This window comes from Lagenorhynchus albirostris, chromosome 8, assembly GCF_949774975.1.
Source record: "Lagenorhynchus albirostris chromosome 8, mLagAlb1.1, whole genome shotgun sequence".
Classification (NCBI taxonomy): Eukaryota; Metazoa; Chordata; class Mammalia; order Artiodactyla; family Delphinidae; genus Lagenorhynchus; species Lagenorhynchus albirostris.
Genome location: NC_083102.1, coordinates 36,189,067 through 36,200,684, shown reverse-complemented (window position 1 = coordinate 36,200,684; position 11,618 = coordinate 36,189,067). Strand labels below are relative to the sequence as shown.

At 34.7% G+C, this 11,618-nt stretch overlaps 1 protein-coding gene across 3 annotated transcripts in view; it reads right to left on the bottom strand.

Annotated features, from left to right (window-relative positions):
- Positions 1 to 255: 255 nt before the first annotated feature.
- The window catches only part of TMEM168 (transmembrane protein 168), a 49,255-nt gene continuing 37,892 nt past the window's right edge, over positions 256 to 11,618 (bottom strand). For all 3 annotated transcript variants that reach the window (XM_060156821.1, XM_060156823.1, XM_060156822.1), the window contains exons 4-5: positions 10,721 to 10,995; positions 256 to 1,607 (exon numbers count right to left, since the gene is read on the bottom strand). In XM_060156821.1, coding sequence (XP_060012804.1) covers positions 1,060 to 1,607; positions 10,721 to 10,995 — 823 coding nt within the window. In that variant the 3' untranslated portion in view covers positions 256 to 1,059. The remainder of the gene's footprint in view (positions 1,608 to 10,720; positions 10,996 to 11,618) is intronic.

Here is an 11,618-nt window from a genome sequence, read left to right as displayed (position 1 = left end):
TAAAAATTACAACCACACCATTATGCTTAAGTAAAATTGCCAATATGAATACTTTTTTACATAATACATTACATGTATACATGAAGAAAAATCACCTGTTTCCAATCCTTTGACCTTCAGTAGAAAAAAGTGTTACCACTAATGGGGATCTGAAAAATAGTTTTCATGACAGAGCATTAACTCTATAGAGATCAAAATCATTTCTCAGTACTGAAAATAGCCTAAATCAACGACAAATGGCTAAACTTCTTAAGATTACTTTTTGAAAGGGAAGACAATTTATTTGGAAGGAATTTGCAGCTGGAAACATTGTTCATTAAGAAAACATTGTTACCCTGAGAAAGACCCTTAAAACTGCCAGTGCTTTCATAGGCCCCTAACAATGCATGAAGGAGCAATTTGTAGGCTCTAGCTTCTTACAGTTACCTATATGAAGAATGTCTTGACCTGTTTAAACAGTGATTTGGGCTTCTCTGTGATACCGATAACAGGTCATAGCCAAGAAACTAAACGTGATGGACTACAAGCAAATTTTGCATTCATTTTAAGCAGACTTCTTCCTTTTTCCCTTTTCTGAGAGAGAGCTTGTAATTCTTCAAATGGCCTTGAACTCAAACCTACTGTTCACAAAAAATAATCTTCTGTAAGCAAATTGGTAGTTTTCTTATAATAGTAAACAAATTGTCTGGTTTACATTCTTTAATCTATGCCTAGAAAATAAGGCATTAGTAATTCTTCATTGGCCACTGCAGAGCAGAGTGTCTTCTTTCTAATCAGAGGCATATGCAAACATTCCTCAAAGTGCATTGTTATTATTTTTAACATCTCTTATGCATTTACAAAGTCAACATTTGTGACTCCCTACATATTTTTAGTATAAAATAGTGCTTATTCCCAACACCTTACATATACCATAATTACTGGAGAAAAGACAAAATGAGAGCAGCTACAGAAGTAACAAGATATTTTTTACAAATAAAAATACAATATGCAAAAAATGGCAAGTTAGTGATAACTGGTAGAATGAACTCCCAACAATATTCCACTTTGGGTTCCAAATTAAGATTTGACAAGTTTGAAGCCTTGTCCTGTGTCCAGCACGGTAGGAAGAAACCAATTCATTTTTAATCTTTTCAAGCACCTAAAACAAGTTTTGCAGATCCAAAAAAGGTTCAGACCACACAACCAATTTGCCAAATGCACTAGTGGATATGTAATACGAGGAAAGTACAACATCCAGTGCTTGGCCACATCGCTTCCCGTTGGCAAATGCAGAGTGTAGTCACTCCACCGTTTTGACACACCATACACTGCTTTCACTGTGCGTCCCTTTTCAGTCCAGCAGATGTTATTAGTGGAGTTGCAGTTATATTCTACCCAGTCTTTTGTAAAGTCACCCAGCTGCGGTGGGTCAGCTTCTTCAATATCTATTGTTTTTGTCATCTCTGCTCCTTGCACTGCAATATACTGGTCATTGATTTTTCTCACTTCTTTCACCCAGGGGGTTGAATTCTCACTGTCTAATATGATAATAAGTCGGGAACAGAAGGAACCATTCTTTTCTCGCCACCATTCTAAAAGTGTGTCAAGGCGTAGTATGTCTCCACCTGTGAACAGAAAGTTCAGTAGAGCAAGAATTTCTGAAGTGTCTTACTAAGAATACTCTTTTGTCTTAAGTGTATTTTCTTTAAGTTCTTAAAATATGTAAGAAAAAAAAAAGAGGGAGCCTTTTTTTCAAAGTATCTCTTTCAGAAGAATTTTTAAAAACAAAAAACAGACTTTCAGCTTCAGGTGAAAAATCAAACCAAAAAAAAAAACCAAAACACCCCCAACCCCCCAATCATCCTGTTATTCACATTAAAGGGGTATGCTATGATAAAATAAAATTATTTTATAAAGTTCAATTTAGTGAAAAAAATTAAAATTATACAGCAAAGCAAATATGCTACATCAGGGGCAGCAAATTATGGCTCGTGGTCAAATCCAGCCTGCCACTTGTTTTGCATAGCCTGAGAGCTAAGAACTGATTTTACATTTTTAAATGGTAAAAAAAAATTTTTTAAAGAGAAGTTTGTGACATGTAAAAATTATAGGAAATTTATATTTCATATTTCTATAAATAACATTCATTTATTTATATTCTATGGCTGCTTTTATACTACAATGGTAGAGCTAAGTAGTTGCAACAGGGACTTTATGGCCTACCAAGCCAAAAATATCTGGTCCTTACAGCAAATGTTGGCTCACCCTGTTCTACACTTCTAATGAATTAACTTATCTCCTCATATGTAGCTACCTACGAGATGAAAAACACCCTTCCTACCAGTAACAAGAATGAATTTGGAATGGGTTTATTTTTAAATCAGTTTTATACCTGAACAACAATAAAGGATTAAAAAAACATATACCAGAAAGGTCTAAAGTAAATATATTTCTGACTTAAAAATATATCTTACAGCTAGTATTTACATGTGGTTCATTATGGATGGTTTTTTTTGCATTAACTTTTGATTTTTAAATATATTGCATTAAAATGTTATCTTCATCATTTAATTTTTAGCACCCTCTTAAATTCTGTGCCCCAAGCAACTGCCATGCTCACCTCACCCTAGTCCTGGCTCTGTCTCAAATGGTATTCTAATCCAGTCATTCCAATTCTAGGAATTTACCCTAAGGAAAGGGCAGAAATGCAGACAAAAAAATACATATAAAGCTCATCTTCCCACTGCTATCTAAGATAGTGTAAAATCTGAAACTACTGGGGGAACGGCTATAAATTATGGTATAACCTTATGAGAAGAGGTTTATAATAAATGATATTTATAAAGAAATTTTAATGACAAAAATATCTATGATATTAGAAAAAGCATGACAGAGAAGTGTATCTACAAAAATAACAGCAATAGTTATTTCTGGGTATTTGGATTTCAGGTGGTGTTTGTTGTACTTCTTCATGTGATCCAAAATTTTTATGTTGAATATATGTTACTTTTATAATTAGAAAAAAGTTTTAACATGCTACAATCTACTAATACAAGTTCCAACAACCTAACTTCAGAATATGTATTTTTAACAAGAGCAACCATGCTCTTTGCTAAACTATCAAAATGACAATACTGAAGAGATAGAGAATCCTTTAGAATTTGGATTCTATTAATAATATGACCTATAAAGTCAGGGTATATGACATTCTTTATGAATAATTAATATTCTTTTATTCATCAGCCTGCTGTATCTTAGACTGTGACAATGAAAAATTTGTTTCATGAACTGCTCTTACACTCATACCTATCAATCATCTCAGAGACACTATTTTTCACATATTACTGTCTTTTTTTTTTTTTTTTTTTGCGGTACACGGGCCTCTCACTGTTGTGGCCTGTCCCGTTACGGAACACAGGCTCTGGACGCACAGGCTCAGTGGCCATGGCTCACGGGCCTAGCCGCTTTGCGGCATGTGGGATCTTCCCAGACCGGGGCACAAACCCGTGTCCCCTGCATCAGCAGGCAGACTCTCAACCACTGCGCCACCAGGGAAGCCCCAGGAGATATCTTTTTAAATATGATCAAGCTCACTTTTCTTTATGGCCAGTTTTATTAAACGTCTCTGGAGATGCCAGGACAACACAGATTACAAGAGGAGTTATACAAATTCCATCTGCCACAAAACATCATTGTTCTAACTTGCCTGCATCATCGTTCTAACTTGCCTTCTACAACTATTTCAATAAATATTCTTCAGCACACTCTACACTAATTCTCTTATAAACACACTCTTTAGATATCAGCAAGAAATTTAAAGCAGTATTAAAGCCCTTTATACTATTTCTCTTTTGTTTTGTTTTGCTCTGCTTTCTCCTATGAACAGTTTCTATGTTGCATTTGGCTTTTGGCCCAGATGCAAAATATTTACATTTATCTCAGATAACAGCCATCTGATTCAAGTAATCTAATTCAAGCCAACAGTTCAAGTAATTAATTGAGACTGCTTTTTAAAGGCTTTGTTTACCTGTGATAAACTGCTTTATAGGTTTTCTACATTTTTTTATGTATTTCTGTCTCTCTTGTCATTACCATAATTGTTTTTTACCCTCAAACAGGCAAAAATATCAGGTTCTACACTATGGAGCCCCATAAACGTAAGAAGACTACATATTCTAAGAAGTACTAACAGTAAAGGTATGGGATGAAGGGCACATACAGATTCTCTTTCTCACAGTGATTTTTGGACCTACTCTTAACTTGCTGAAGTAAAATTGAGTCGTGATGTTTCCAATTTAGACGTTTCTAGAAAAATACCTATTGATAAAGCTCAGTGCTTAGAGTTCTTTGTCACTTGGCCTGGAATGAATTAAAGCATTTTCTTCAGGGCAGGGGTGTTCAATACTACTTCTGAGATAGAATCAACCTTTGAGGGTTGTTTCAGGCAGGCCAAGGCCAGGAACTGACTGAAAAGAGGACTCATCCACTGAGCCAGGTGCCTCAGGCCGTGGGGGAGTATACAGTTGCTGAATTATTATGGGACAAAAACCTAGCCTTCATGGGAAAGGGAAGGCCTGTCAAGCTATGCTTTCTCCATTTTTTTTTCCTATTTTTACAACAAAGACTCTCACAAAGAAAGTTACACATACACGAACAGATCTTCTGGCCTAATAGAAGAATTCTATAATGGTTAACTTATTGACATACTTAAAAAAATATTATAAAGATAACACTGCAGAATGTAACTGCTAGACATTTGCCTAAAATACTACCCTACTTTAGAGTTTGTGTTCATAAATTATTCCTTATTCATAGTGAATGAAAATTTAAGAACACTTTTATGCTATTTATCTTGGTGTCTATTACATTTCCTAAGAAATGAAAAAGATAACATAAATATCAGTAAACTGAGAAGCAAGAAGTACTACAGTTCTGCAGCCTGTGGAACAAAAACCACATTCACAGAATGACAAGATGAAAAGGCAGAGGGCTATGTACCAGATGAAGGAACAAGATAAAACCCCAGAAAAACAACTAAATGAAGTGGAGATAGGCAACCTTCCAGAAAAAGAATTCAGAATAATGACAGTAAAGATGATCCAGGACCTTGGAAAAAGAATGGAGGCAAAGATCAAGAAGATGCAAGAAATGTTTAACAAAGACCTAGAAGAACTGAACAAACAAACAGAGATGAACAACACAATAACTGAAATGAAAACTACACTAGAAGGAATCAATAGCAGAATAACTGAGGCAGAAAAACGGATATATGACCCGGAAGACAGAATGGTGAAATTCACTGCTGCAGAACAGAATAAAGAAAAAAGAATGAAAAGAAATGAAGACAGCCTAAGAGACCTCTGAGGCAACATTAAATGCAACAACATTTGCATTATAGGGGTCCCAGAAGGAGAGAGAGAAAGGACCCGAGAAAATATTTGAAGAGATTATGGTTGAAAACTTCCCTAACATGGAAAAGGAAATAGCCACCCAAGTCCAGGAAGCGCAGAGAGTCCCATACAGGATAAACCTAAGGAGAAACATGCTGAGACACACAGTAATCAAACTGGCAAAAATTAAAGACAGAAAAATTATTGACAGCAGCAAGGGAAAAACGAGAAATAACATACAAGGGAACTCCCATAAGGTTAACAGCTGATTTCTCAGCAGAAACCCTACAAGCCAGAAGGGAGTGGCATGATATACTTAAAGTGATGAAAGGGAAGAACCTACAACCAAGATTACCCAGCAAGGATCTCATTCAGATTCAATGGATAAATTAAAGGCTTTACAGACAAGCAAATGCTAAGAGAATTAAGCACCACCAAACCAGCTCTACAATAAATGCTAAAGGAACTTCTCTAGGCAGGAAACACAAGAGAAGGAAAAGACCTACAAAAACAAACCCCCCAAAATTAAGAAAGTGGTAATAGGAACATACATATCAATAATTATCTTAAATGTAAATGGATTAGATGCTCCAACCAAAAGACACAGACTGGATGAATGGATACAAAAACAAGACCCATATATATTTGCTGTCTACAACAGACCCACTTCAGACGTAGGGACACATACAGACTGAAAGTGACAGGATGGAAAAAGGTAGTCCATGCAAATAGAAATCAAAAGAAAGCTGCAGTAGCAATTCTCATATCAGATAAAATTGACTTTAAAATAAAGATTATTACAAGAGACAAGGAAGGACACTACACAATGATCAAGGGATCAATCCAAGAAGAAGATGTAACAACTGTAAATATTTACGCACCCAACGTAGGAGCACCTCAATACATAAGGCAACCGCTAACGGCTATAAAAGAGGAAATAGACAGTAACACAATAATAGTGGGGGACTTTAACACCTCACTTACACCAATGGACAGATCATCCAAACAGAAAATTAATAAGGAAACAAGCTTTAAATGACACAATAGACCAGATAGATTTAATTGATATTTATAGGACATTCCATCCCAAAACAGCAGATTACACTTTCTTCTCAAGTGCACACAAACATTCCCCAGGATAGATCACATCTTGGGTCACAAATCAAACCTCAGTAAATTTAAGAAAACTGAAATATCAAACTTCTTTTCTGACCACAACACTATGAGATTAGGAATGAATTACAGGGGAAAAAACATGAACATATGGAGGCTAAACAATGTGTCACTAAATAACCAAGAGATCACTGAAGAAATCAAAGAGGAAATTAAAAAATACCTAGAGACAGATGACAATGACAACACGACGATCCAAAACCTTTCGGATGCAGCAGAAACAGTTCTAAGAGGGAAGTTTATAGCTATACAAGCCTACCTCAAGAAACAAAAAAAATCTCAAACAATCTAACCTTACATCTAAAGGAACTAGAGAAAGAAGAACAAACAAAACCCAAAGTTAGCAGAAGGAAAGCAATCATAAAGATCAGAGCAGAAATAAATGAAATAATAGAAACAAAGAAAATAGCAAAGATCAATACAACTAAAAGCTGGTTCTTTGAGAAGATAAGCAAAATTGATAAGCCATTAGCCATCAAGAAAAAGAGGGAGAAGACTCAAATCAATAAAATTAGAAGCGAAAAAGGAGAAGTGACAACAAACACTGCAGAAATACAAAGCATCGTAAGAGACTACTGCTAGCAACACTATGCCAATAAAACGGACAACCTGGAAGAAATGGACAAATTCTTAGAAAGGTATAACCTTCCAAGACTGAACCAGGAAGAAATAGAAGATATGAACAGACCAATCACAAGTAATGAAATTGAAACTGTGATTAAAAATCTTCCAACAAACAAAAGTCCAGGACCAGATGGCTTCACAGGTGAATTCTATCACATATTTAGAGAAGAGCTGTCACCCATCCTTCTCAGACACTTCCAAAACATTGCAGAGGAAGGAAAACTCCCAAACTTGTTCTGTGAGGCCACCATCACCCTGATACCAAAACCAGACAAAGATACTACAAGAAAAGAAAATTACAGACCAATATCACTGATGAATATAGATGCAAAAATCCTCAACAAAATACTAGCAAACAGAATCCAACAACGTTAAAAGGATCATACACCATGCATGATCAACTGGGATTTATCCCAGAGATGAAAGGGTTCTTTAATATATGCAAATCAATGTGATACACCATATTAACAAATTGCAGAATAAAAACCATATGATCATCTCAACAGATGCAGAAAAAGCTTTTGACAAAATTCAACACCCATTTATGATAAAAACTCTCCAGAAAGTGGGCATGGAGGGAACCTACCTCAACATAATAAAGGCCATATATCATAAAGGCAAACCATTCTCAGTGGTGAAAAACTGAAAGCAGTTCCTCTAAGATCAGGAACAAGACAAGGATGACCACTCTTACCACTATTATTCAACATAGTTTTGGAAGTCCTAGCCACAGCAATCAGAGAAGAAAAAGAAATAAAAGGAATACAAAGTGGAAAAGAAGTAAAACTGTTACTGTTTGCAGATGACATGATACTACTATACATAGAGAATCCTAAAGATGGCACCAGAAAACTACTAGAGCTAATCAATGAATCTGGTAAAGCTGCAGGATACAAAATTAATGCACAGAAATCTCTTGCATTCCTATACACTAATGATGAAAAATCTGAAAGAAATTAAGGAAACATCCCCATTTACCACTGCAACAAAAAGAATAAAATACCTAGGAATAATCCTACCTAGGGAGACAAAAGACCTATATGCAGAAAACTATAAGACACTGATGAAAGAAATTAAAGATGATACCAACAGATGGAGAGATATACCATGTTCTTGGATTGGAAGAATCAATATTATGAAAATGACTATACTGCCCAAAGCAATCTACAGATTCAATGTAATCCCGATCAAATTACCAATGGCATTTTTTACAGAACTAGAACCAAAAATCTTAAAATTTGTATGGAGACACAAAAGACCCCAAATAGCCAAAGCATTCTTGAGGGAAAAAAACAGAGCTGGAGGAATCAGCCTCCCTGACTTAAGACTATACTGCAAATCTACAGTAATCAAGACAGTATGGTACTGGCACAAAAACAGAAACATAGATCAATGGAACAGGATAGAAAGCCCAGAGCTAACCCACGCACCTAGGGTCAACTAATCTATGACAAAGGAGGCAAGGATATACAATGGAGAAAAGACAGTCTCTTCAATAAGTGGTGCTGGGAAAACTGGACAGCTACATATAAAAGAATGAAATTAGAACACTCCCTAACACCATACACAAAAATAAACTAAAAACAAACAAAAAAAATCAGTAAACTGAACATCTAGAACTTATTTCCAAAGCCACCTTTTAAAAAATACTTGAGATAAATTTTAAAGGACTTAAGAAAAATGCAAACTTTTGGCAAAATGTTTACATTAAGTAATAAATCCTTCATGGAAACGTACAACATGTTTGCTTCTTAAATTACTTTCTTTTAAAACTTAAAAATTACTAAGGATATATGCATGGCCACCAAAATTATGCCTTTTTCGACCCATTTGCTTAGGGAAGAGGTTATTATTATAAGCACTGCAGTAGTTTTCAATAATCAATCCCTGTTTTTGGGTCTGAAATATATTTCTGTAAAGATTTTTGAACAGACTAGAACTTTTTCTCTTGTGCTCTGAAGTACACAGAATGCTATACTTTACCTGAACTTGAAATAGCCATAAAAATTAAAAAGTTATTTTATACACTGTTATTAAAAAGTATAGGTCAAGTAAATTATTTTATAAACCATTATACTGACGTAGTTTTAATGCTGACTAGCTTCTTCTATATTACAGTGTTTTGAAAATGGGTGAACCATGCTAACAAAAATATCTACTGAACCAGAACATGCCATTTCTCTATCTTCATGGTTTTCATCTTTGGCAGCAACATGGTGCAATAGGGGGAAGATTTTAGGGGTCAGGGAGATCTGGGCTTGAATCATGATTCCATCACTTAGTAGTAGTATGACTATAGATAAGTTATGTAACCACTTTCAGCTTTCATTTCATCCTCTGAAAACTGAAGATAGAGATGATAGTATTTACTTCAAAAAATTTCAAGTGAAGATTAAATCTAATAATGTGTATAAAGTACCAAGCATAGTAGCTATGCTTCAAATGTGCTCAGTAAGTATTAGTTTGCCTTTACTCCTTCTAGACAGCCATTGAGTTATTCAATATTTATTTGCAAAACCAAAAAATGTATTTATAATAAAACCCTGGAAACCAATCTGGCATGAAATTAGTGAGACCATGATGGTTTGGAATCGTGTCTCCTTTAACCTTGAGTTTATTTCCTTTCTTCTGGAGTTCTTGTATTGGCGCTCTACCTCTGTCCTTCCATAATACTTTTGTTTTATATTTTTCTTTGATCTGAATATCGTTTTCTACTTATATTTTATGATTATTTTATTTGTGTTCATGGTGTAAAACATCTGAAATATTTTATAGAAAAAAAAGTAGGACATAATTAAATCTAAAAACTATTTCTAATCTAAAATAAGAAATTACCTTTTTTTGTGATTCATTCAGTGATTTCATCCATCTATCTATATTACTTAAGGATCTCCTACTATATGCCAGACTCTCTTCCAGGCACTAAGCAAGTAATTCATAAAACAAAGCCTCTGACTTACAGGGTCTCATTTCTCCCTTGGCAAGGAGGCTTAATATTACCCCTTCTATTTACAGATGAGAGAACTGAAACAGAGAAACTTGCCTCAAACAACACTGTTGGGGCAAATGAGGACCAAGCACTGACCTAAGCACTACTCCAACCATATCATATCACCTGCTGCTTAAAACTATGGTGAGCTTTCTAACATAAATAAAACTCCATATATGAAGAACTATTGAAATCAGCATCCTGTAACACCTTAAAGACTTACAAGTATTAGTCAAATAAGTTAATCAGCTTCTGAAAAATGTAACTACATTTAATAATTCTGAAAATACTTTAAAGGGAAACTAATTATAAGTCTTAGATCAAGCAGTCAGATTTTTTTCTTCCAATCAACACAAACGTAATTTTCAAAACCTTTAGAGATTACTAAAATTATGCTAAACAAGTATGCCAGAGAAAAGGCAAACAAAACAGTCGTATGTATACTTGGTAATCTGTGAAGTGGAAAACTGAGAATTTGGAAACTTAATGTTTCAGTGTGAAGGACAGATTTCCACGAATAGGCATATTTTTACAATAGTGAAATTGCTAGAGGTGGATTTACCTGCAAGAGCCCACTCTCCTGTACCATGGGTGTGCCCACTGTAATACAAAACATACGTATCATGTCTAGGTCCATCCACAGTCCGAAGTTCAAGGAAAGCTTTCAGTTTGGAATGTAGAGTATCAAAGGACAGGCCACTTGTAGAATAGTCACATCCATAGGTCTCAATCATGTGATATGCAAAAAACCTTTGGATAGCATTGAGCATGCCAGTAGACCTCAAATTTAACTCCTGTACATGTTCTGGTGGAAGAAGTGTTGGCTGACCATCAGGACTGAAGAAGGAGAAAAAAAGATCATTTTAGTGTTTATGAAGTGTTCATTCTATGTCACATTCCTATTCTTCATTTATAATAAATTATCTAAGAATCATAAGTGGCTAATTAAATGGCAGGATTTTTTTTTAAGAAAAATATCTTTCCTAAATTTTCTACAGTGGTAAGAATTAAGCTTGGAAAATCAAAGCATAGTTTCTAAAAATTATATTTCTTATCAATAAAACTGGAAGCTGGGAGAATATCTCCAAATGTAGATAGTACTACTCTTCATTCTTTATTCATATCTTCTTACCAAATGACAGATATTAAACAAAACTTTAAAAAGCAAGACTGTACTAATTCTACCCCCAAAATGTTTCAAGAATACCTGGGTGGGGACAATAATGAAAGTACTTTTTTGAGAAAAAAATTTTAACAAAATATGGAAGTGATATTTTAAATTATATATTTAATTTGTGTTGAAAAAGACAGCCTTTATAAAGTTGTGTTCAAGTTTTACTAACTTAAGGTACATAAATGATAGAACTTACCTTTTAATAAATGACATTTTAAAACAATTATTATGGACTTCCCTGGTGGCACAGTGGTTAAGAATCCGCCTGCCAATGCAGGGGACATGA